Source organism: Engraulis encrasicolus, chromosome 18, assembly GCF_034702125.1.
Source record: "Engraulis encrasicolus isolate BLACKSEA-1 chromosome 18, IST_EnEncr_1.0, whole genome shotgun sequence".
Taxonomy (NCBI): domain Eukaryota; kingdom Metazoa; phylum Chordata; class Actinopteri; order Clupeiformes; family Engraulidae; genus Engraulis; species Engraulis encrasicolus.
Genome location: NC_085874.1, coordinates 3,740,226 through 3,768,073, shown reverse-complemented (window position 1 = coordinate 3,768,073; position 27,848 = coordinate 3,740,226). Strand labels below are relative to the sequence as shown.

Below are 27,848 nucleotides of genomic sequence, written 5' to 3'. Positions count from 1 at the left end.
GGTCAAACCAACATCGGGAAGGACTGATCTGCACCTACAGGTCTTTCTTCCCAAGGCAGTGCAGTGTAGTCAGAAGGGAGGTGGCTCTCCTAATCTTGTTCCCACTGAAATAAAAGTGACCCAATGGAAAAGGGTGTGGGAAGTCAGCCTAAAGAAACATCCTTCTAAACCACCAAAAAGTGGAATGCCAGCATTACGATGGGGTTCCAGTAAAATTGCTACTGTCTGAGTAGGGGTAGTGACCTGAACTTCAGGACAGACAGATCAAAGAAGACAGCAACACACAGCAAAATGTAAAGCAAAACGCCATTTATGCAATAAGTTGAGATTTTTTTTTAAACCACACAAAAATTGTTCAGACATTTCAGGGGTTGTGCATTTCTGAAACCAGCTCCAGTCGGTGAAAAGAGAAGAGAGGCTTTTGTGGCAAGGTTCACTGTACAGGTTGGAGTTCAGCACCAAATTGAAGAAACGTCCCAATAAGATCCTGCGTCACTACTGCAGACATGTTAAGTGCTAACGTTCCTCCCAATTTGTCACTAACAATTTACTATTGGCTTACAGTACATTTGTAGTGCTCGTATGTGCATGCATGCTACGCAATGTTCTATGGATCAACTTCCAAAAGAAATGTTCACTCGTTCACTAACCAGTTCTCGACATAGGATAAGAGTTTATTTGCTTTGTTCCCTATACAAAGCACTATATAGTAAATGAGTGAAGACTTCAGATTCATCCATAGATTGAAAAACGTCTGCTACGGTCTTTGTGTGGTACATTAGGCGTCGTAATAGAACCACCTCTTCTGACTACAGAGATGACAGCCAAACAAAAGAAAAAGCTTACATTTCATCTCATTTTCTTTTGCTTCTTTACAATTTTAAAAACCAGAGCATTTCAGCATGAAGATGACATTTTTTTGTTCTGTCCTTTGGAGGGAGCAATCTGAGAATTTAGACAAGCCATGTTTTTAAGTCACCATAAAACACAACATGACACCAGCCGTTAACAAAAAAAAAGCCAAAACGCTGACATTTTTTTTTCCTTTTAAAACTCCCTCATAATTATGAATCATCGCCGGCCAAGACCTTGTGCAGTCATGCCTTTAACGCTTTTCTAAACAAAGTAGGGGAGCAATTACGCTACTGACATTTTAAGGGGTCTTTACTTAGCAGGAGATGGTCCTTTTTTAATGATGTCCCTTTGAAACAATGCATAGCCCAGATGAAAACACCAACTCATTCCTTCGTTTCTTGCTCAAGTTATTTATCTTACAGCTTTTGGAGATGCGCGTCACGCCTCAACGTCGTTTAGAAAGGCTCACCAGAGGGCTACACAAAGTCCACAAAATGTTTGTCACAGCGTGTGGAGTTGGCATCACGTGTGTTTAATAGTGTGTTGATATATATATATATGTACTAGGAGAAAATGGGCAACCGTGCCACACCCCCCGACTTAGGAAGGGAAGGGAGAGGGTTTACATGTCAAGGAGCAGAACTCGGGGGTCTTCCACCACAGCCTTGATCTTGCGCAAGAAGGTCACCGCCTCTCTGCCGTCAATCAACCGATGGTCGTACGTCAAGGCCACGTACATCATGGGCCGGATTTCCACCTGTGGGGTTCGACAGAGGAGGAGAGGGAGAATGAGCAGGGATAGCCTTTGTAAAGCAATAGTGATCAGAAACGAACACGCTACTTAGTGGCTCTCAAGGGAACAAGGGCACTTTATCATACTAAATCAAACCATACCGCTACCATTTCTACAGAACTAATGAAAAATAGGCTGTATTCTTTTGTCTGCATTCCTTAAAGGGGTAGTTCGCTATTTTAGACATTAAGCCCTGTTTGTGTGACTTCTGGGGTGAAGTAGAGATGTTCTCATCACAATTTTGACATTTGGTGCTGAACAGCCCCCCCACCTTTACATTGACTCCAATAGAGCACTCAAGCAATCGATTATAAAATGGCATTAAACTTTTGTTTGAGAAGACATGGAACTCACCGTGTGGTCAGTGGTAGACAGCGATAAATTGACCCGAAAATTGCAGCGAAATATGCCTTCTAACTGTTGTTTAGCATTTGGCGGACCTATTTTTCCCCAGACGCCGTTGAATAGCAGTAGACATCCAGCCAGTAGGTAGCGATAGTGTGTTGTTTAAGTAGACATCAAGGAGCGAGGTAGAACGGCTATCTTTGAGCGGGACTGGCTACAAAAACTACAGCTTGCATACAAACCATAGATAGTAACGTAAACAAACGCACCCCCATTTCCGGTCGCGCGGAGTAATACTAGTCGAACCAATACAATCAATGAAGACGGACAATAATGAATATATCTTCTCTGGAAGCGTATTTCGCGGTGATTTTCGAGCCAACGTATCGCTGCCCACCTCTGACCACTCGGTGAGTTTCATGTCTCTGCAAACGAAAGTTTAATGCCATTTTATGATCGATTGCTTGAGTGCTTCATTGGAGTCAATGTAAAGGTGGGGGGGCTGCAGTCTTGAATACCCAAATGCTCCGTTCAGCACCAAATGTCAAATGATGAGAACATCTCTACTTCACCCCAGAAGTCACACAAACAGGGCTTAATGTCTAAAATAGCGAACTACCACTTTAAGAAAAAACAATTGCATGCAAAAACCATGACGTGCTTGTCGTTCATATTAAGCCGTTTCAAACATTTAAACCCAATGTCTCGTGTTGACTGAAGTACAAATCAGTGGTGCCAAATAAAAAAGCAAAACAGACACACATTAGTCGACACGTTAGTAGAAGCATTAGTCGACACGTGTGTGCAGCAATGTCCTACTGGTAAAGGCCATGGCCTTCTGCTGTGTGTGCAAGTGGCCATGAAGGAGGGCGCTCTCTGCTCACCTTGCCATTGATGGCCACGGGCCTGTCGAAGATGCCGTGCATGCCCAGGATGGCCGACTGCGGGGGGTTGATGATGGGCGTGCCAAACATGGAGCCGAACACGCCGCCGTTGCTGATGGTGAAGGTGCCCCCGTCCATGTCCTCCACCGCCAGCTCGTTCTTGCGCGCCTGTTGGGGGAGGAGGGAGGGGCAGGTCAGGACGGGAGGTCAAAAGGTCATTCAGTCACCAGCTCAACTTCCGTACTACCGTGGACTCATAGTCAACTGTGCATGTGTACACGAAGGGCAGAGCCCAGCCTCAAAATGAAACGCCGTTGCAAAATATACAGGTACTCTTTCTTAATTTACGAGCAATTCCACTAAAAACGGGTCAGCTGGTCTGTGTCAATGAAACAGGTGACATAGTTTGCACTTTCTGAAGCTGAGAGCCAAGAGCAACTTGGCTCTCAGAAATAACAGAAATAATGACAGTGAGACATCAAACTAACAGAAATAACAGAAACTAACAGAAATAATGACAGTGAGACATCAAAGTACAAATAAAATACACAACAAAGCTGGGTGTAGAACACACATCATATCAATATAACTAAAAATTATGTACTAGAGAAATCAGATCTTAACACAAGCCAATAACAAAGGGATTTTATGCACACCTTCTCTCCCAGTGCGTTGATGGTTTTCTCAATATCTGCAAAGTTCATGCCCTCGACGTTCCGTATGACTGGTACAACCAGGCCCTGTGTGGAAATAAAATGAATAATAATAATAATAATACAAAATATATAATAATAATAATAATAATAATAAAAAACACACACCCACACGTATATAAATTGATGGGAATGTTGGTGTAAGCTTAGCTATTCAGAACATTTTTGAAAATCAATACATTTTCTAATTGTAAGTTAGGTATTGTTGGTAGAAGCACCCAGTCTCACCTTTGGTGTCGCCACAGCTACACTGATGTCTACGTAGTCCCTATACACAATCTCTTTGGTGGTGTCATCAATAACTGATAGGAGAAAAAAAAATTAAGTGCAATGCAACATGATCTCAAGAATGAAATAATACAGCAAAAAAATGTTAATGTTAGGATCTCTTAACTACTTTCTCAGTGCACACACAGGCATACTTAGGGGTCATTTCCACTCTGTTTTCTACCTGGTAACGTGAAAACGAAACACCAACCATACTCCAGCTAACACGGATTGTAATCGAAATACACACCGGGCTGGTTTGACAGTACCACTCAGCTCGACACGGTACAGCCGGGTTGCGTATGGACAAATGCCTCACCAGTATTTGGACCAAGTATTGCAATTCATTTCATGAATCACATAGGTTGATGATTTCAGTTTACGTCTGTTTTCATTTTGTTTTGAAGAAAAGCCCTATACTCACCGCCATTGACAGCAGGTTGGTCAGTGAGGGCGTGAGCAGCAGCTTTCACAAAGGCAGACATGAAGCCAAGTTTGATGTTGTGTCTCTTCAGGAAGGCGTCTTTGTGCACTTTACGCATCTCCTGAATGTTGCTGGGGAGTGATGAGAGAGAGAGAGCGAGAGAGAGAAAGAGCATAACGTCACTGCCTTGGTTCTGGTTGGATCCATGGTCTGGCACCCCACTACCTCACAGACCTCCTTCACCCCTATCAAGATCCCTGCGGTCCTCTTCCAAGGGCCGGCTGATCGTCCCTCGTGCCAGGCTCAAGGCCACCAGTGACAGAGCCTTCCATGTTGCTGCTCCCACTCTTTGGAACAATCTGCCTGACCACATCCAGAATGCCCCTTCACTGGCCATGTTTAAGCAACACCTTAAGACACATCTCTTCCTGGAGCCTTATGGCTGCTAGTCCCACAAGCACTTTCACTTACATGCATTCACACACATGCTCACACACTGACGCGCACACACACTCACACTTTCCAACACAACACTCTGTGAAGCGTCCTTGGGTGTTTTGAAAGGCGCTATATAAAATGAAAGTATTATTATTATTATTATTACTCGTATGTGTTACGATATAATTTCGCAAAAACTGCTCAGCAACCAACTGCAATGTGGTCGCAACAGAACATTTAAGATGGAATTGAAAGTCCATCAAAAAAGCCAAAACGTACCAAATTCAGCCAAAATGTGCATTTGTTCATTTAACAAAAATAATATTCAAACCCAATTCGGGCAGGATTAGTTTTATGGGGCGGCCTGGGGTAAAGTAACTACGGGCAGTTTAGTTAGGTCCAAACACGCTATGTCAGTTAAAATAACATATTATGTCTCTGAAATGTACTTCTGTAGATCTATAAAAAACGCTCCGGAAGAGGAAGGTGAGATGAGAGAATGACATATCACAAGTTCTACAGTACTGTAGTCAACAATCTTAAAGTGATACTCCATCATATCCTTCCCTTGAATTAAATAATTGACTTTTACCTTTCTCCAGTTCTTCCAGCCATTCTGAGTCTGCTGAGTTACTACTAGTTCCAAGCTAGCAGTTATTATTGAATCTTATGATATATGTTAGTAAGGAGGTAGAATTTACATTGACAGACACAGAGAAGTACAGAAAAAAGGTAAAACTCAAGGAATGGAGTATCGCATGAAGTCATTTTACAGTTAATCTGTATTTGGGTTGATTTTTGTGAGAGGGTTCCGGCCTCCTCCCATCCTAAGTGATGTGCCTTGGCCTTACCTCATGTCCACCTCGTTGAAGGTGGTGAGCATGGCACAGGTGTTCTGGGCCTCCTTCAGGCGCTGGGCGATCCTCAGACGCATGCGGTTCATCTTCACCTGGGACCCACAAAACATTTACAAAGACACAAATGAGCATTCTTGACATGACGTCGAAAGGTTCAGTTTTTGAAGCGAAGCCGGTCTAGAAAACAACGCTGTGGATGTTTGTGTACATGCCACTGTATTTATGCCTATGCAACCTAAGTCTGTTTCCAATGCAATGAATTGAAGGGGTCTGACGTCAGATGGAAAAGGTCAATTGCCAAGTTTAATGTTCTTCTACATACCAAGTAATTCCCTGATCAGTTGGCCGTTTATAACAACCTCTGTATACCAGTGGGCTCTTATGGCGGGGGCGCATGGAAGTGGATTGGCAAAGCTAAAGTGAAATCCTCCATTTATTCCCATGAAGGCAAGAAAACATGAATACAGGACTATACACAGGTTCCCCTTTACAAACATTCGTGCTGTGAGGAGGGGCAAGATAAAGCGGCCAAGCACGTGAGCGCATTTTTTAGTGACCACAGTTTCCAACAATCAGAGGTGGAACAGTGCACAGCCAGGGGAGCGCAGCCAGGGATTGTTTATACCAGCAAAGCGAAAAAGCTGTGTCCGGTTTAATCCTTTGCAAAAGAGGAGCAAACTTTACCAGCTGCAGCTAATCAAGTCAAAAACACAAATGTAGAAACAATTTCAATGGGATTGGATTTTGCCTCACTCAATTTCCTTTCATGTGTCCGTGTCGTTACAACCCTGCCATGCCCTGTGGTACGCTGATGCTAAAAACACAGATTCTGACTGACTGACAGACCAACTGCTAGGCAACACCTCAGGGTGACACATTGCTCTGACCTGGCTTTTGTTGTGGCTGATGCTAAAAACACAGCTAGCTCCTGACTGACTGACTGACTGATACTGACAGGCTGGCAAAACCCAATGGTAATAGCTCCCTGCCCTGGCTGACGCTAAAAACCTAGTTTATTCCTCCAGACAGCCGTGTGGGCCGTGTGCTTGGTTCTTACCCTGCTCTCCGTCCTGGCTCCGGCGGTGGCTGCAGGGGCAGCTGCGGCTGCTGGAGCGGCTGTGGGCTTCACTGCAGAAACTGGTGGAGGAGGATCAACATGTTAACACACACCACAACCAATAGCTTCATGAAAACTATTGAATCATCTTATTTACTGCAGCTTTTCAATTTATATTTTGGGGGCTTTTATGCTTTTATTGTGACAGGACAGTTAGAGGGACAGGAAATGAGTGGGAAGAGAGAGACGGGAAAGGTTTGGCAAATGACCTTGGGCCGTAATCGAACCCAGGTCGCCGGTGTAGCAGTCGAGTGCCCAGCCGATTGAGCCATGGCAATTTATTGCACCTTTGATGACAACCGATGATGTAGATACACAATGTATAGTATAGCATTCACTAATAGACAGACATTAAGTCTTACTGAAGCACAATCAGGTAGAGGGAGAGATAGGTAGCTAAACAGAGTGAGATAGATAGATAGGTAGCTAAACAGAGTGAGATAGATAGATAGATAGATAGATAGATAGATAGATAGATAGATAGATAGATAGATAGATAGATAGATAGATAGATAGATAGATAGATAGATAGAGAGATAGATAGATAGATAGATAGATAGAACCACTGACCAGGTTTGGCATCAGCGGCTTGGCCTGGCACAGGGGGCACAGGTGGCATGGCAGTGGGGATGGGCGTAACCACAGGCGTCGGGGGAGGGGGAGGAGCTGCAGCTGCTGCAGGGGCCTCGACTTTGGGTTCAGGAGCGGCCGGGGCTGCGGCCGCCGCTGGGGCTCCAGCTGTCAATCAAAAAACAACATGTCAATCACAATGCACTTGGCAATTGATGTGCAAACACACATACAAACTTAAACCATCAGCAATTAAAGGAAAAAAATGCAGGCTTGGCTACTTGTTGGCCATCTGGGAATATCATCATCATCTTACTTTGGTCCTCAATGTTTTTTCTTCAGTATGTACACAATATGTCACACTGAGTACAGTGAAATAATCAGAAGTAACTTAGCAGGACTGAACACAAGTCTGGCTACTTGTCGGCCATCTTGGCAAGATTTGAGGCAGTGGGAGCATGTTTTTGCTGTTTGCAGGCCACACCCGCACCCTCCGTAAATACAAGTACAATGGAGGGACCACGACAAATTCCACACTCTGCAAACAAATTGCTGTTCGAATTCAAAAAGGTATTTAGCAAAAAGGATTCTTAAATTGGACCAAAATTCCCAACACCAAGGCACATGCCAAGAACTTCACAGAATGGTAAAAATATATTCTATGCCTATACAACACCAGCATTTTAACACAAAGTAAAACTTTCTACTTGGGGAGGAGCTGTGGCACAGGTCATTTCCTAACCCTCCCCCATCCCTCTCCCACCCTGTCTCTTCACTGTTCTATCCTAATGAGGGCAGAAAGCCCCAAATACACTTAAAAGTAGAGTAGAGTAACTTTATTAATCCCACAGGAGAGTAAGGTGTCTGTCAGCTTACACAAATGGACTATCGGCGGCACACCATGAAAAGCATTCTATTCCATTTCAAACACGGTCCAATTACCACCGTGCAGTTGCAAAGTGTATAGCAGCGGTTGTAGAGTAGAGTAGAGTAACTTTATTGACCCACAGGGGGAAATTCAGGTATCCAGTAGCTTACATGAATACACAAATGCCCACATGGACATTTCAAGAATGTATGAATGCATTGCGCGTACCTCCTTTCTTGAGTTTGAATAGGGGAGTTCCACCCTCCACTCGTCCTCCATCGGGAACCAGCAGCTCCTCGATCACACCTGCAGCAGGAGAGGGCACCTGCACAGAGGTCTGTGAACACACACACACACACACACACACACACACACACACACACACACACACACGCACACACACGCACACGCACACACACACGCACACGCACACACGCACACGCACACACAATATAGAGCTTTTTAACACACTGACAACTACAATTTCCCAAATATCGACAGAGTACCAGCAATTGTCATGTGGCAAAGTCATGAAAAGAAATGACTGGTATTGAATAGGAAGTGCACGATTTGATACAATGGGCTTCTGACAATGGTATGGACCATGTTAGGAAAATGAGATTTTGATCTGTCATCAGTCAGCACTGTTAATCACAGAGTTTCCAAAATCACTAACGGAGCGTTAAGTTTTGTCATTTAAAAAGGGCAAAATTATAAAATTACATGACAGGGGGCCATGTACACAGAAAACTTCAGATTACACATTTCTGCATGTAATGTGTAGAATATGTGCATTGGCCTATATGCAGATATTGTTGGAGGGTACACACATCTGTGGAGACCGGCAGTAATGCCTTCTCCTCAAAAGGGCCAAGGACAACATTCCTCAATAGATACTAGATTATTATCATACACTGGCTGCTTCCTCACAAAATATTGGCATCCTACGTATATACCGTCGCAGTGGCCATGGGGAAACTCCCACTGGTCAATCTCTCCTACACAGCCAGTGGTATCACACACAGAAAAAAGTATCTGAACATGGACCAATGGACACACAGTGTGTTCTACCAACAGACAAAACTCTTCTTCAGACAAGATAAACTGTTAAATAATACAGCTTGCATTCGAGGTCATCACTTAGACTCTCGTTAAGACAACATGAAAACCTTGTCGACAGTATACAATGGAGTGCCTTATCGGTACCTTTGGAAAAAAGAAACCCTCCAATAATAGAGGAAAACAATAAAAGCTATCTGGTGGTGGAGAGGAAAAAAGAGCCGCATACATACCTTATCAGTCTCAATCTCGCAGACCACCTCATCTTCAGCCACGGTGTCACCCACGGCTGTGGACCAAAGAAAAAAGGGTCAAGAAAACTAGATTAAAAAGATGCAACGCGTCAAAAGAACTTAACATTTACATAAATGAGGCGGCTTGAAAAAGTGGATTGATTTGATTTCTGGGTCTATTATTATTTATGGTACATTTCAGTAAGAAACCAAACTTGACAACTTGCTTTTTAAATCCTTCAATTTGTCTTAAGTAAACCTCAGTAAACCTCATATGAAGTAAAGTTGTTTTGGCTGTACAATTATACCGCTTGACAAAATTAACTGAAAGTACCAAAAAGGGGACTTTAAACGCTGCTCTTGTTAAATGCGGTCACTCACCTTTCTCCCACCTGACATCCCCCTCTGAGACCGACTCTGCGAAGGCGGGTGTTTTGACCGTGATGACTTCATTCTCTGCAAATACAGACAGACAGAATCACACAACGTCCAAAAGCAAATCAGTGACCAACAACCAACAACGCAGCTTTCTTTGACTCGAGAGAACACACAGACAGAAAGGGGAGGGAAAAACCCATGACTTACTCAAGCTTGTTGAAGTCCTGAAGTATCTGATGTGGGACACACTCGCGGCCGCCTTGGGTTCAGCCCTAAAATGCATTTTAACATACTGTTGTTGGTATAGGGACGAAGCACTGCCGGTGTCAAATGCCTTTTGAAAATGTCATTCTTAAAATAACTCCACACATCACAAAACGAGTTTCAATGGCTGATACACTTACACTTCTCCATTCTTGTAAACAATCCTGCAGCCTGCAGAAAGTCCTTTGACAAAATGAAAGTAACATTTATTACGAAAGCCACAGCTTGGTATGGTAATTACTTATTTGACTCAATAGAGGGTACTACGGACAGCAAAAGCACAGCCAAGGTTATGGGCATAATTACGGGACTATGGAGTATGGCGTCATGCTAACTGCAAGACCATGCTTGAAACAAGGCTGGCATAACAATATTGTTGAAAGGACAAAATTAACAACTGTGGCAGTGACAATTGCAGGTACCAGTGAAGTCCCCTGCTTCGCATGAAATTCGGGAGATCCTTACCTGACACCATACGTTGCCCAAGTGCTTTGTTGCTCTGAAAGTAACAATGACATTGGACATGTGACTGTAATGCACTGCTGTACACATGTACTTACTGTAAACATGTACAATTCAGCCCCCACTTTAAGTGATAAATGATACCATACATGCACGGCAGGGCTGAGCCACCCTTTTTTTACACAAAGTGATTGCATTTTATGCTAAAAAGGCATGCAAATAGTGTTAAGGACAGGTGCACAGTGTCTTGTGTGGGGCAGACACCTCGGTGATCACGGTTAAGATACTACGAAATAATAACTGACAATGTCCTGCAACAAGCGCTCACTATCTGACAACAAAGAACAAGCCCTCTCGTCCCCTCACATTGCAGGTTAGCTGAAGCTGACCATCTTCAAGCGAGGTCATGGTAACTACTTAAACCTATGCCCTTCAGTTTAAGACGTAGAGTTGAGTAAGTGGTTGATAATATTTCAGCCAGCCTGTGTGGGGACTTAATACATGACATGACCCTGTCTGATGGTATACTTCCATACAGAAAACTAGTTCACGTATAACTAATATTTATGAACGAGTGATAACAGCGGTATACACTTCGGACAACTCTGCGCGCTAAGCTTGAAGTACTTTTGACCACTCATGGAAAGCAAAACCCAACTTCTACTTGCCATGTAACCATGAAGTTACAAGCAACACTAGCTAGGGTACGCTAACGGCCATCAGAACCCGAATGACAGCAGTAACTAGCTCTACTGCTAGTTGACTGGCCTGTTAGCCATAGCTAATGTTTGGGGCGTCCCAGAGGTGTGGTTTGATCTCAGATTGTAGTAAATGTCAGTGAATGTTGTGCCCAAATTAGGTGAATTCCTCATGTTTAATTAGCGACACATGTTATATGATTCGCTATTCAACCTTTACGATACTCAGGCCATCTAAATTGACAAGGTTAACTTTAGTAGCTATGTTAGCTAGCTTGGCAACTAGCTACAGCTGGCTATCTTGCTAACCGGTTGTGTCGGTGTCCTCTGTCCTTGGGTGTTACTCAGGCCTCTTCAGGGCCTTTAAAATGGGAAATTGATATAAATTCCCAAACTAATACACATGACACTTAAAAAACATTTCTCCAAACACATACCTGGGACAACACGGACACAGAACGCCCAAGCGTCCGTGAAAAACATCGTGAACGGGACAGCATGTTGGCTGAGATGACAGGCTGTCAACTGACCTCGCTCAGTGAAGCCAGCAGCAGCAACCAACACAAGAAGAAGTGACGTCGGAGCAAATTCTTCCGGGTAGACCATTATTAAAATGTACATTTTCTGGAAATGCCTGCAAGTCACTGTTATTAAGGTAACGTAGAACAGAACAGCTGAAGCAAGAAAATGAATTACTTGCATTGCATGCATATTATAAAGTTGAACGGTAATTTTATTCATAATAGGGCCAGAGAAGCTTCCACGCCATTGCTCCGCCTTCAGCTGCCATTAGCCTATGGGAAGTGTTCAATTAAAGTGGCCCTCTCAGGGCAAAAGTGTGAGCTCGACAGGCTATTAGAAGTAGAACTATTTTAATGTGGTCTAGGGCAGTGTTTCCCAACCTTTTCTGTCTTGTGTACCCCCTAAGCATTTTCGTTGTGCCATGAGTACCCCCTAAGTCAAGTTTTATGTCGCTTTCTCTATCCCAATGTAACTAAGCTCCGTGTATTTGTTAAAATTATATTTTTCCAAGTACCCCCTACAGTGTGCTCGCGTACCCCTAGTGGTATACGTACCCCTGGTTGGGAAACACTGGTCTAGGCATTGAAAGACCTAGGCTACATTATAAACCACAGGCACTAAACCACCCCTGTTGTGAGGTAGGTTAGAGGTAGACAGGCCAGACCATCTAGAAATGCTATATTTAGGCCAGCCGTGGAAACATCCCTAAATGGCCAGTTTCTAGCCACATGTCTGTGAACATCCACATAATTTCAGCGGTTCTACCAAAGGTCATCTTGACCTAAACGTTTAGGCCTTCAGTGATTAATAAAAGAGGAGAAATCATGAAGGCTGAAAACATAAGCAATATTCAGTTTATTGTCCCATGGTTAGGCCTATGTTTTGGAGAAATGAAATGTCCCAAACAAACAAACACAAAACAAATATATATATATTTAAAAAAATATTTTGGCAAGATTCCCCTTGCTTATATACCTGGTCTCACCACAGCACCTCATCTGCAATACAATCTGTAAATGCACATTGGCCTAAGCTCTTCCCCTTTGCATCTCATTAACTGGGCTATTTATTAAGGCTCAGGCAATGACAAATCACATGGACAGGCACAGGGCTTACTTGGTTACTTCGCTCCCCATAAGGTGTGCATGCCCAAGTACCCTTTCTGATTCATGCCCGCTTCCTCACCAGGCACTGGTAAGACCCATCATTTGCTGCCCTATTACTATGGTTGTGTCCATGATTGTGATTTGAATGTACTGTATTTGAATGTTATGCCTCATCATGAGATTTCATCATGTTAATGGTTTATAGGATAATGTTTACAAAATAGAAAAATGGAGTGATGCAATGAGTCATTTTAATTGGGTCTGCCACTATTTCATTGTGAAGAAAAATATGTTTTGTACCACATTTACACTTGTACAGGCTCGGGTGTCTCAAAAAAAGGTATGCATACTTAAAGCCATTGTCTGTAGAACGTGTTCAATTTCGTGTAATTTTCAAAGTGTAATACCATTTGCAGACATCACTTTACTAGACTGTTTCATCACTTCCTATCTTCAATTGTATTAAGTCTAATTCCTAGGTGTCTAAAGTCTAAACTTACACTACACAGTCACTGAAAGTGAAGGTAACAATTGAAAGCCAATACACAAACTACAAAGATGTTTGGAACAGGTGACAAAACCATATGCAGTAAATGATGTCTGGAAATTCGAATACATTTTACATACATTTTAACACCTCCTTAACAATGATTGAGAGCATGTTTGTGTGATTGAGAGCGAGCATGTCTGAGACACAATGTACAAGTGCATTTCAGAAAAGATATGCCAAGAGATGTGGTGCATGTCAGTTGAATGCATGTCTGGACTTATTTTCTTGTTGTTTTCAGGTAGTTCATGTGATTCATCTGATCTGACGGTATATCACCTGCCCAAATTGTCACGACATACATTTCATCCAATGCGAAAATGCATACCTCGAGTAACACTTATGCGGAATGCAATGAACTCAGCTGCCCTCAATTTAATAAGGATTCCTGGCCCACAAGGACCACAGAGTCAATCCTCTCTCTCCTCTTGGGGAAGAATGCAGAGAGGAAGAGGTCTTATCACCAGAGAGACTCTTCCCAACAAATTAACCCCACAACTCTGGACACCTCTTACTATACACATCGCAAGACCCCCTCTCCATTATGCGCTGACAGCAGGGAGTCACAGGTCCCAGAGAACCTGTTTGGTTCCAGCTGGTACCATCCTTGCCGGGAGAACCATCAAGCCAAACGGGCCAGGGTGGAGAACATACTCCAGCGCATGGCTGGAACACCTCCTATGTTTATGAGAGACGGCGGAAATGTCAGGCAACCCGCCGTTAACGGTGTGGGGAGCAGCAGTGAAGAGAACTGGCCTGGACTGGACTTCAGCCAGAGCAGAGTCGACTTTCTGTTACCCCCTGGAGTGGTCCACCAGACCAGGGAGGCCCCAGAGTATACACATGCGTTGCAGGCAAACCACCAGAGGGATCAATCTACACAAATCTATATCAAGGCCCCTGAGGAAGAGTGCCCACAAAGCACTGCTCTGACTAGAGTGGTAAAGCACGAGCATGAAGATTCTCACAGACCTCCAATATCACAAATATCACCAGTCGTGCCCATTCTAACAAGTTCCCCAAGTGGCTTGAGGCCTTGTGTGAAAACTGGGGAGCAAAGGCACAGGAGTGATGTCAAGAAGACACAGAGTGGGCCTGTGGCCCTCGACACAGACTCAGAGCTGCTGGACCTTCTCAAGTCAGAGCTGTCCAGGGCTGTAAGCACGAGTGTTGATTTGGTCTTTGAGAAAATGGCGCACTGTCTTTCGAAAGCACCCCACCAAAATGAAAAAAATAAACTTAAAGATGAAACGCCATTCGAGCATAGACCGTCTCTCGATATCACAGAGCCTTCACAATCAAACATTCAGACTGAGGCTTTGTCACTGGTCCTTCAAAAGCCCCTTCAGCAGGACATTTCGAGCAAAGTGGCCCTGATGAGGACGAGTTTTCCAGAGACTAACAGCAGTCATGGTCCACCCTCTCAATCAAAACAAAACAACCTTCTTGTGGACCCAGAGCTGCAACAACACAGCCCTTCTAACGCTCTGGAAAGGTTTTCTTGTCGTTACAACGCGAGTCCGTCTTCATTGGACTTCGCTGCTCACTCGCGGGAATTGATAAAGGTAACTTCGAGAGGAATGTCCCACTGCATGACCCAACAGGCACAGCTGCTGCCTATGAGCCACTTGGCCTTTGACAGCCTCAGCTTTCCTAACATCAAGAGGGAGACTCCAGGTGTGGCAGAGAGCACCTCATTTCTGCCTCTCAATATATCCTTTGATAATTCAGAGCCAGAGGTGTTATTACTCTATATTTTATGTGTTGAAGGTGAAGATTGTGCACATCCCAGGAAAAGTTACAGGACAAAGGTTGACTGTAGTTTTTAGAGTGAGGAGTCCGCACACGTAAAAATCCCTTTTGTTGTTCTTTCATTGTTTCATGGCTGGATTACGTTTCGGCTCAACAGTCTTCAGCAGATTCTCCTGAGAGAGTGTGCAGACCCCTCATTCTGAAAAACTAAAGTTATCTGTGTGTGCCTTATTTATAGCAAAGTTATGGGTCAGTGACATTTTTTTAGGTTCAGACGTCAGGTGGTACAACCAGAGCTAATGCCCATTAATTGATAAGTAAATGGTAATTAATGTACTGCAATGAATATGCTTCTTAGGAAATCCACTAAAAACAAAAACAAAAAACCTTTAATCCATATAATAGTGGCATTAGCAGTGATTGCACCATCCTGATGTGTGCTACTACGAAAGCGTCATTGACACTTGTATTAAAACTACAGGGGGTCGCAAAAGATGGTTTCCTTAATGATATGGCTCATTAAAATGTTTAGTCATCATATATAACCTTTGGTACTTCAGGTACTTAATGGATCTGAACGTGAGTCAGAAAATTAACTACTGTAATGAGTTATCTATATTGCTATTTTTTTATTATGCATGTGCTTACTGTGACACACAGAGAAAAAAAGGTAAAATCTTAACAGTATCACCTGCAGGAGGGGTTCACTCCAGGACACCTGAAGAAAGCCAAGCTAATGTTCTTCTATACACGATACCCTAGTTCTAATGTGCTGAAAACCTTCTTTCCAGATGTAAAGGTAAGAACAGATACAATGTTGCACAAACAAATACAATGTTCCTATGTTGTCAGTCAGCCAGATCTATAGAGACTTTGAAAAAAACACACCACAGATGAATTGTTTTAAGATGCAATTTATTTTATTTCAATGCACCATTTTTAAAAGAAATGTCAGATGTCACTTTTTTTTTAAGTATGCAATACAGGCATTCAAAATGGTTTATAAGCTCAATAAAAAAGCAAAAGTTGAGGAAGCTGCATATTTTGTGATCCTTTATCACACTCTTCGGAATTAAACCACTTAGTGCACCATATTATAAAACAGTATATAAAAATATATGTTGCACAGTAATTTAGTTATTTTATTTGAATGAATAACAACATACTTACCAAGAGTTTAGAATTGTCTCAATACCAAGTGTGTTGTAACATATGTTCGTAAAACGTATTTTTCTTTTAAGAACAAACATTAACACAAACATACTTACCAAGAGATTTCCCCTTCGTTCAACTAGGTGCATTTCCATACAGATTAACATATGTCATGTATTATGTACATGTATGGAGAGTTTAATTGCAAAATGACTTACCATTTTTTTAGTTTTGCATTTTATTATTGTAAATGAATGCCCAGATGTCCCTTCCACTAAGTGTGAATTCTTGTCATTCAATAATGTAATTATTATTTTTTAAATATATTTGACTTTTCGAACACATGCAATGCAATGCCCAATATATATATTTTTTCAATTTCCTCAATGTGGATGCAAGTCATTTTGCAACTAAGCTCTTGATATGTAAGCACTGTATACTACAAGCATACTTACCCAGAGATGATGATCCCCAATTCCTGCCCAGTTTACCCGCTGCATCACGTCCCAGCTGATCAAGTGGTTTAGTAACTTCCGGGAGTTCTACTACATCCAGATGGAGAAGTATGCGCGGCACGCCGTGGCGGAGGATGAGGATGAGGATGAAGGGGTGATCCACACCAGGGGCCTCACCGTGCACCGGGACTCCCAGCTCTTCAGGACACTGAACACACATTACAACAAAGCCAATGACTTCCAGGTTGGTTACACAACACTGTGTGTGTGTGTGTGTGTGTGTGTGTGTGTGTGTGTGTGTGTGTGTGTGTGTGTGTGTGTGTGAGTGAACAACAGGCTGAGAGAACAACCCACTTTCAGATTATTTGTGTGTAATGAGAGAACAGTTACACAAACAAACTATTTCCAACAGTAAAACAATAGTGTTACCATAACAATTTTTTGTGGTTCATCAACTTGCAACAGAGTGAAAGGCTCTTCTGAAATCACTTTGCCATGGCCTACAATCCTACTAATCAGGTTTGGAGAAAACATACTTTCGATTTTGTCTATGCCACCTATTCTTCATGTATGACAAATGTACATTTTCAAGCCTTAATGACAACTGGTGAATGCGTAGCATCTGGACATAAACTACTGAAAATTACACACCGCACCCCTAAAGCGCACAGGGAAACATCCCATCGGTTCACTCCCATTTTAGTTGCAGATAATCATATTGTATAACCACTGTGTTTTTTGTTGTTGTTGCAAAAAGCAAATACCAGTACAAGTCATACACACGCTCTTCACTTAGCGGTTTCTTAGATGCATGTTTTTTTCTTGAGAATGTTTCCAGTTCAGTGCTAATTTCTTTGTGAGGTACACATTTGTAACAGTGTTATACGAATAATAGTAGTGGAACATTACTCGCATTTCAGAAAACTGTTGTGATAGATTTATGTACACCGTACATAAAAAGCTCTGATCAGACAGATCGCCATTGTGATATCACAGGAGGATTGAAAGACGTTAGGAACCATTTCAACAAGCAGTTTAGAAAACACATTTTCGATCTGGTTGCTGAGATTTTCAGTATTTCATATTGTATTTTACATTTGGGAATAGATATTTGCAACATGTACTGCAAGGGTTGAGGTTTGAGGTCTGTTTTTTTTGGTGGAGCGGCACAGACACACACACACACACACTGTTTGGAATATTCCCCAAGTCTTATTTCAGAGTTCGCCAACCAGTGTAACTGCAGTGTTTCACACTTAGATTACGTACGTTATTGTTCAGTACCTTCCTCAGGAGTTACCAATTTGCCCGAGAAAGTGACAAAAATATTTCTGATGTAGACCTATATTTACATCTGCAGGAGTCAGCTTTCAGAAAGATGGTTTAAACTTGCATCTGGTGCACTTGTCACAATCATTGATACTCAAAATGTTACGCTTTTTTGCACAAAAGGTTTTATTACAGCCCATATATTATATAGTCAACACTGATATTGTACAGATGAAATACACCGTTTACAATCACAGACATATTGACATAGCTTATCCACTGGAATCCCATAGCGCAGCCGAAAGTGTTTCAACAAGTGTTTTAAATGTTCATGTTCACAAGTGTGTGAGAGATTATACACAGGGGCGGAGCTATAGGGGGGGCAAGTGGGGCATTTGCTCCTGGGCCCAGGGCCCTCCTGTATGGGTGTTGGGGGCCCTATTGTGACCATGGCAGGCCGAATGGGGGGCCCTATCAGTGTTTTGGCCTTGGGCCCTGTGTGCAATTGTTCCGCCACTGATTATACACATTTGTGCACAAGGAAAGGGCACATGTACATGGGTTGATAAAGAGTGTCAGAGGAATGACAGTTGTTAACCTATTTTAAACAAAATTCTCAATTCTCAATTGAGTTTCTGATTGTGCTTTCTAGGTAGTACCAATGACAGTATTTGGCTTGTTTTGAGTACAATTGAATCAACCATGTAGTTGCTCATAGTATGCAAAAACGAAAAACGGAGTGATCATGTACACCCTTTGTGTATCATAAGATGTACGATCGCTGAGGTCTCAATCATCCACATGAATGTAGGGATGCAGTGGACACATATAGGTCTCCTGCCATCCATATGTGTATGATCTCCCACCCTGATGAGTGAGCCTTCACACCTTGGGGCCAAGCACCACAGCTTTGGCTGAGACTAGGCATGTAATAACCAAATTCCACATACTCTAGTGTAGATCTAGTGACATATGGGAGTGCACCAAAATGTATATATTTTTTAGAAGTCTGCTGAAGACAGTATGAAAGGTGAAAAGTAAAACACAGACTTGTTAACTATAAAACACATCAAAAGTGTATTCATGCCTCAGCAGTGTAAGGGGGCAACCCAAATGGGACCCCAAGGGAGCAGTGTGGAAGGTTGGTACCATGCTAATGGCGCCTCAGTCAGTGAGAGGGATTGAGGAGCATTCTAGTTATTCACTGACCTTACTAGACTGAGCAGTCACCATCTTTGCATACATTACACAATGGCTACAATGGGTCCCATGAGCTAGTGGGATAAGATCGTAAAATAGGCCATCAACAGTTTGTGCTGCAATATGTAAATATTAGGGGGATGTATTGTCCATGTTTTTAATGTGCGCAAATTAGTTTAGTTGCCAAGTCTTGTACCTGTCCTGTACATGGCTCCGGTCAAATAAACCAATAAACAAACTACACTTATTTCAAGTCCACTGACCACTTCAAACATATGCTGGCGATATTGTTTGGCATCAGCTCGCCCTTATTTCTTTGAATATATTGTTTTTGGAAATAAATCCTAGCCTGGCAAGCCAGACTAAAACACGAAAATGTTAGTCTGGAATCACTCGGTTCAGATAGTGGAGAACTGTGGGTGGGACCAAACTGTTGCCGTTACGGTTCAAATTGCCACTGCACTGCCTTGTCCCAGAGCTGTAGATAAGTTGCCCTATACGTGTGACCGGCCATCTGGGTACTTTATTCGTGAATGTGCGTTACGCCCCTTTTCAGGGGAAAAGTAAACAAACCGAATGTCTCATTAACTCACATGCAACATCAGCTAGCCTAAATTAACACAGTCCATGCTTCAGCCACGGCTGTGTAACGGAGGTCTTCCTGCATCTGTTTGTCCCCCTCGGGGCGCGAACTTGCAACCTCGTCAACTACATCAGTTCGGAAATGGGAGGCACAGTACTATACCGCTGGACTAAAGGACCAGTCGCCTAGCCCAGCGCTACCGATACTGTATGAGGCTTCAGGAGGGAGGTTTACCAACGCCAACTCTGCTAGTTAGCCTTCGTTAGATTTGGCTATATTATTTCAATAGCTGAAAACACATGTTTTCAGCATGTTCAGCGTGAACAACGCTCGTCTACAGGTCCTTGTCTTTCGTTTCTTCTTTCCCAACATTAACATTGACTTACCTTGACTTAGCCTTCAATATGTCCCCCCAAAAAGGGGCGTAACGCACATGGCACACGTCACGCCGGTTACATGTATAGAGCTCGAAAGTGACGTCAATTCCCCCAATATCATGGGACCTCAACAGCGTTTTTAGCTGAAAGTCATAGCATGTAAAGCCGTGTTTCTTCACATTTTTCATGCCGACGGCCTCGGAACAAAACATTGATACTTCTGCATGAATAATCTTTATCTAGCCTCTTAAACAGCATATTTGTAGCCCAGCGCATATCATGACTGAGATCAGAAGATATTTCCTCCCTACCATGTTGTTAGATGGTCAGCTTAGGTCCCGTGAAACGCGGAACTAAGGGGCGGGACTTTCGAGCTCTATTCTTTTATCTCTGATTGCATGTTTTAATGCTAGCCTCGGTTCTGGGTAAGCCCACCTTTGCCATACATTTGTGCTAACATGACTACGTTACATTTAATAATTCTACAAAGCTGACTGTGCTGCTATTGTCCTGAGTCAAGTTACCATTTAAGGTCAAGTAATTACACAGTTTGTTGAAATTGTATTCTTTAAAATGCGCAAAAACGATTGTCTTATCAAATCCTCTCAGAGTCCCCAATGATACTCTATGGAAACAAAAGCTACACATCCTGAACCTTGTGAAGGCTGCACAAAATCCACTGGGACCACAAGATCGGCCACGTTTGACTATATATAGACCAATTTTGCTGCCATTTTTCACAACGGGATCCATCCTATGGCAACAGTATAACTCTTATATACCGTACATGGCTTTGCCTTGTCCAATGCGATCACTCAAACGACTGTTTGTCATCAGCCGTAGCCATTTGGCTGTCCGCTGTCCTGCCAAAGCCCTCCCACCCCAAATATTGAAAGAGAGAGGGAAAGAACTTGGGTTCTGGATTGGCTTGTGATCTTACAAGGATCAGGACTCAGACCAACTTGCCAGGCACACATCTTTTTTGGCCACTAGGCAGGTTCATCTAGCTAATTTAAGTAAATAGACTGCATAGTTTTCGAAAAAACAGAATGGATAACGTGGACAAACAGTGCTGTCAGAGCTGCAGAAGTATTACACTTTTTATGTGCAATCCCCATTTATCTCTTGGAAACCGTAAACTGTAATATTTGGCTTTTGCAGATCCGTAAGCAAAGAGAATGGTTAAGTTAGCCATCTAGCTTCATGCAGAGCCATGGAAGTAAAAGTTGGGCTAATGACCGTCAAGTTCCCTTTTTACACAAAGATGCCGGCATATGGAGATCACTATTGATACAGTTCCAGGAAGTGAGCGTCAAACACAGTTATGGTAAATGCCTTAACCTTTTGGTTGCTTATGGACTGAATCGCAGAAAAGTTTGTGACCGTATAGGTGGCTTTGCCATAACATTTCCCATAATTTCTCCACTGGGTTTTTCCAGATAACATTTTCATTGGCTTGTTTTGCAATGGAGCCAGTGGTAGGGTTTCTACAACATTTTTGTGAGGTCGCGTCACAAGTCTATTTGGAGTAAACTTATGCCTGAATAAACCAGCTTGTTGAGTGATGTGTCGACTTGCTAACTTCTCACGATCGCCATCTTCGCTGTATCACGACCTGAATGTTACACCACCAACAAAGTAAGCAGTTTTTTCCTGCTGATTAAAGGTCAAACGACCTATCAAACTTTGGGCAGGACGCTGTGCCCCTAGCCTGGTTTAACCAGACCACATTAATTACTTAGTAATTCATTTTTGGTCTGCGCCTAGTGGGAGGAGTGAGCTCAGCTATGGTTTGATGGTGAGCAATCGCTGACAGTTGACGTACATGACACGTTTTTATGCACCCAAGTGCGTTCGCTTATTGGCTGGCAGCCTGGAGGACGACTAAACTCTCTATCTAATCTAACCATTTGTGAATTACGAAGTAGGTCAAAATTAGTGGTCTGACCTGTCAAGCTACAGTGCCCCAGCAATTGCAGTGTATTTGACCAAAAATGACCAAACTTCGAAATGCAATGGGGTTAGCTTCTGATTGCTCCAAAGTTGACTTATTTTTTAACACCTGCTCATCTATAACATGATCCCCCAGCTTTTTAAAATCAAAGCGATTAAGTGCCAAACAAAAGATATTTTCAAGATAATAGTGGCGTCACGATAAAGCCCCGTTTTTTGTGGTTTGGCATCTGAATGGGCTGTCCGACTCGTGGTAGATTTACGATTGATTGCCCAATTCCGACAGAAAACTGATCAGGGAAAGATTATTAGTGAAGGGATACATTATAGCATGTATGCCCCATCACACTGTGAAGTAGGCTAAAACAAATTAAGTCGCACGGTGTGTTTTCCAATGCAATGTTCGCTTCTCTACACTCAGCTTCTTCCTCACATTTTCCTGGAAGCTTGACAGGTCCATCAATCGTAAATCAACCACGAGTCGGACAGCCCATTCAAATGTATTGGCCGCGGAAGTGTGGCCCAACCACGAAAAACGGGGCTTTATCGTGACGGCACCACTACCATTATAGATTATTTTAATTTTGTGGAAACACGACGCATCTTGTGCGATAGGGCTCCACCTTGCAATCCAACACTATCCAGAGGCATAGCCAGAGTCCTGATTGCCATTTCATAAAGGGCAATGCCAACGTCGGGCTCTCTGAAGGTCTCTCCACAACGTAGAATAAGGCTAAGGAGTATAAACTAGCCTTTACTAGAATGCACTTGACGTTTAAGTGAATGCACATGAAAAGCAAGGTAAATCTGAATTGACGTGGGTCTGTAGTAGCCTGATCTCACCATATCTTTGTACAAATTAATTTCTGAGGGTCTGGAACAGCCAATTTGAGGAACAGTTATTGGTGGTGGTAGGTCGACTGTGTATAATCTACTCATATGTAATGAGTCAACAATCCCACCCCAACCAAATGCTGAAATTCCTTGGAATGAGGAGTGAAACATCTTCAAGCTCCAAGTTGTTGTGTCGCTGCTTTCTGCTAAACATTAAACAATGTTATTGGTATCAATTCATTTCTAGAATTCAGTTCTTTGGGTTCAATTTTCCTGTTTCAATTGGGGCATGATAGCCAAATTACAATGTCATATGCTTTGTCTCCACCAGGGGGCCATGAATTACTATTTATTTTAAAATCGTCTTTGTTTTAATGTAGTTTTAAATTTACAATTTGGTAATGCGAAATAATGTTTGATTATTCTTTTGGTCAATTACAGCAGGCTTAGCCAATATAATGTAGAATACACAGCAGTGTCAACCTATGATGAACATTTACATTAGATTAGCTGACACCATCATCCAAAGTGACTCAAGTTATTTACAGGGAATTGGTTACTTTCCCTGGAGCACTGTGGGGATAGGTGCCTTGCTGAAGGGCACTGCAACCATGAAACAAGATGGGGATTGAAAGGGTGGGATTCGAACCTGCAACTCTCAGATCTAAAGCCCATCTCCTAAACCATTACACCAAGGCTGCCCATGAAAGAAGAGAACCTTGGGAAAATGTTTGACCTATAGCTCATGCCCATACTGTAGGCTACTGGCCCTTGTAAGTCCTTTTCCCATTGTGAATTCAAAACACATGCGCAAGCCATGGAGCATAAAACATGAAAATTATTCCTCAAGGAAAAGTAGAGAGGGAGTTGGGAGTAACACAAAAAAGAACACTTTGTGTTGAAGCGCAAGTATGTTTAATGCAGTAGTATAATTGTATACTTCAGTCTTTACTCTCAATTAAAAAAGGTATAAGATTTGAGATGACAAACTGTAACATAATTCTCAGGAGCTCAATCCTCGCACACAATGGTGTTGACAGTTTTTGGTTTGAGAGAAAGAGCACAAAAGCCTGAAGAAACAAAAGGTGCCTTCCCACAATTTGTGTATGTCTTTTCAAATAACCAAGAGAAACTTTATGTATAAATGTTTATTAATCTTTACTGTTCTCCGACCATCAGATTTGCTGATAATCCTCCACCAGTATCTTCTCATCAAATCATAACAGGGGAAAAATGCATGTAGGGCACAATTCAAATAAATAAATCAATCAATAAATAAATATAATGTCTAACTTAACTTCAGCAACACTTACCTGTAACAGCTATCAAATATACAATGGGTCACAAAACTGAGCAGGCCTACACCTCTCACATTTCAGCAGATTTTTCAAGGGACAACACTAAAGAAATTACACTTTTAGACAGTGACAAGTAATCAGTACAACTTGTGTTAGTAAATGTATTATTCAAAATAATGACACTTTCACTACCATGCTTACTGTAACACAGTGGCAAAGACCACCCAGTGTTTTTTTAATGTGGTTATTTTTTGGGGCTTTTTGGCCTTTATTATTACAGGACAGTGTGAGAGTAGACAGGAAGCAATTGAGAGAGAGTGACGGGGCAGGGCTGGGAAATGACCCCGACAGGACTCGAAACGGGGTCCCCGTGGGCATGCAAGCCCAAATGTGCGGGGGCTTAGCGCTGCGCCATAGCGCCCCCCAACCACTCAGTGGTTTAACAAGACAGGTTCTACTCAGAGCACATGGTTGGCCAAAAAGGTTGAGTGCACATGCTCAGTGCCGTGTGTGCCCAGCCCTATGCCTCCACAGCCATCTTCCCAGTCATGTGTTCTCTGAACTTTTCTAACTACATGGGCCCCTGCAGGAGGTTGGGCCATGTATCGCAATGACTGCGTCGGCCTGTCTGTCTACCCGCAGTGTTTGGGGTCACCTGTGGGTGGCGCCAAACACAGGTCATATACATCTAGCATTGGCCAGGGGGCAGGTTGCATTCTCCGATTGCTCGTCTCAAGGATTTGTCACAATCTTTTTAAATATACTTTTTGTAAAGCGTCTTGTATTGCTTTTAGGGATGCACCGATACCACTTTTTTGAAAACCGATACAAGTACGAGTACATTAATGTGTGTACTTGTCGATACCAAGTACCGATACCGATAGCTTTTACCACCAAAATACAATGAAAGTAAATGCATGGCCTGGTTTTTTTCCACCTGTGATATTTTTATTGTCCATTTCCATGTAGATTTAAATGTTAGTAAATGTATGAGGTGGCACTTTTTTCCCCATGCTGCTTTCAAGTCCACAGAACGCGACAAGATTTTTCTTTGTTTTGAGTAGTATCGTTCCTAGTATCGGCAAGTGCTTGACAAGTACGAGTATAATGAGCAGTATCGGGTGCCGATACCGATACCAGTATCGGTGCATCCCTAATTGCTTTAATAGGCATTAATGCAGGGGAGGAGTGGACAAGTACGCCACGAGGTTGCCACTTTTCTATCCATGCACTTGTAGCATAGAGCTGTGGGAACATGAATACACTATAAGGCGTCACATCCAAAGAACGTCTATGGGAAAGCAATGTGCATGCTTCCAGAATTGCTGCAATTTGAAGAGGTGGGGGCAATAGGGCTGAGCACATCAGTACTCAGACCATACGCTGCAGATTCCATAGAGTTGGTCTGCATGACTCATCTCATGTCTGATGTGGTTTAGTGATGTGTGTGTGTGTGGTCCGATGTGTGCGCATGGAGCCAACCAGATGAAAAGCACAAGTGTGTCTTGTCTACAGTAAAGCATGGTAGTGGGAGTGTCATTAATTCATCATTAATACATCAATAAATGTATTGTTACACAAATTGTGCACAGACTACTATTCAACGTCAGTGCAATTTCCTCCAGTTTCGTCCCAGAAAATATATATCTAAAAATCTGGACAATTGTGAGGGCTTTGAAACACTTTTGTACCAAACTACATCCCAAATTATTATGCAAATCACATTTTCACAGACTTCCCTAAAAAAACTATATAACTGACAGTCATCATATAGATATGTTCAAATAAGACTTCAATGCACTTTTCCAACTCTTCCAAATAATTATGCAAAGTTTTTAGTGTTGTAAAGAACTGAAAATGGTCATTTTAAAATGAATAGAACTAGGCCTAGCTCATTTAATGAAATCAAAAGATTTGTAGATGGATTCAGAGCACACACAGGTTTGCACAAAGATACAATACAAATGGTTTCTACCAGATAAATACATTAATTTAATAAATCATGTGGCAAAAAACAGCAAAGCTAACAAACTTTGGTTGCAAATCAGTACAAAAGAGGATAAACTCATGGTTTAGGCCCCCTTCCTCCCAAGACCCCCACCATTTTGAGAATATTTGGAGCGCCCAAAAGCAAAATATCTGAGCTCTGAAAGGCTATTCTCACAATCTGAAGAGGTATCAAAGCAGAAGCATCTTTGTTCCAGTGAATAATGTGATTTGCATAAAAATTGTGAAATGCAGTGTTTATAATAATGGTAAAAAAGTGTGGTAGGCTGGATAACTTGTCCATTATAATAATGCCATTGATGTCACATCTGCCTTTGTTCCATGTCAGGTTCCAGATCGGTTCCTTGAGGTTGTGGAAATAACACTGAAAGAGTTCTACACGGCCATCTCCCTGTCCAGAGACCGGGACCCTTCTTGGAAGAAGGCCATCTACAAGGTCATTTGTAAACTTGACAGTGAAGTCCCAGCCATCTTTAAATCTCCTTTGTTCACACAGTAGTGTTCGTTGAGATCAGGACTGACAGCACAAGAATCACAATGCAGGTAGTTCAGTTAACTGTAAATGTTGAAAGTGAATGAATTAGCTCAGGCATGTTTGTATGCATGTATGTTAAATGTACCATCTTATTGTCAATATTGTAGTGAATGTATGGCCATGTACCTGGCAGATGTACAGAATACAGTGAAATATGTAGTGCTAATACTTTCAGTTATTGTAACAAAAGTAACATGGTTGAATGTCATATTCTGATCACATTATAGGTCTGCATCTGAGTTACTTACCTTTGAACACTAACAAACGATTAACTGTTCCAAGTAAACATCTTCTTGCAGCATGTTCAGTATAATTTCTTATTCACTGTGCCACGTTGCAACTATGTGGTAAAACTCTAGTCTCTCAGAGGTCAAAGTTGTTTTTAAACTGAAAATGCAGAACTGTTGCAACACAGAAAGCAAGTAGCAAGACATGAAACAGCCTTCCAAGGTCTGTGTATGATTTTTGATCACTGGTGGTTGATACAAATATACAAAGACCGTTATTCCATTGCGCTGATTGATCTGCATACTTGTTTGAAATCTCCTGTGCATCCATTGTGCTGATTGATCGGCATACTAGTTTGAAATCTCTTATGCATCAGAGGGCACTGTTTTAGAATTAGGTAGTGAAATGACTTAATTTGGTAGCATCATTCAATATGCAGTTTATGTGACTACAATCAGGGGTGGAGTAATTAACAGGCCTCCCTCGGCCTGGACAACTTGTCCACCTCTCCAATACCAGCTACACAATGACCACAATCCCCTCTCCCAATGGGTTTCATGTGCCAGGTAGTATGGGGTCCTTTGGGCCCCCCACCAAAGGACATTAAGGCCAACGACAATTCCCTCCCCAGGGGAATCTCATACCGGTATGTTAATATATGACCACACCAATAAACATCCGTTTCTAACGTTAATTGAAGCACATGTCAATTTTGCAGCAAAGCAGCTTGCCAGTTCCTCTCTGAACTCATTTCACCAGTAACGTGAAGTAACTGTAGATTTAGCTATAAGACGGTCTGTTGTGT

At 42.4% G+C, this 27,848-nt stretch overlaps 2 protein-coding genes across 2 annotated transcripts; one reads left to right on the top strand and one right to left on the bottom strand.

The window, feature by feature from the left end:
* Positions 1-294: 294 nt before the first annotated feature.
* On the bottom strand, positions 295-11,787 carry dlst (dihydrolipoamide S-succinyltransferase). The gene is made up of 15 exons (XM_063222830.1): positions 11,663-11,787; positions 10,531-10,564; positions 10,206-10,248; positions 10,009-10,073; positions 9,805-9,879; positions 9,424-9,479; positions 8,360-8,468; positions 7,264-7,431; positions 6,634-6,713; positions 5,571-5,668; positions 4,282-4,412; positions 3,819-3,892; positions 3,534-3,617; positions 2,878-3,045; positions 295-1,612 (listed from the first exon to the last, which is right to left on the bottom strand). Exons 1-15 carry the CDS (start codon positions 11,723-11,725, stop codon positions 1,478-1,480), a joined length of 1,383 nt encoding a protein of 460 aa, XP_063078900.1. The 5' UTR covers positions 11,726-11,787; the 3' UTR covers positions 295-1,477.
* LOC134468745 (prospero homeobox protein 1-like) lies at positions 11,724-27,848 on the top strand. Its single transcript, XM_063222620.1, has 5 exons — positions 11,724-11,797; positions 13,957-15,139; positions 15,850-15,951; positions 16,791-17,003; positions 26,609-27,848. The coding sequence occupies exons 1-5, from the start codon at positions 11,724-11,726 to the stop codon at positions 26,777-26,779; spliced, it is 1,743 nt and encodes a 580-aa protein (XP_063078690.1). The 3' UTR covers positions 26,780-27,848.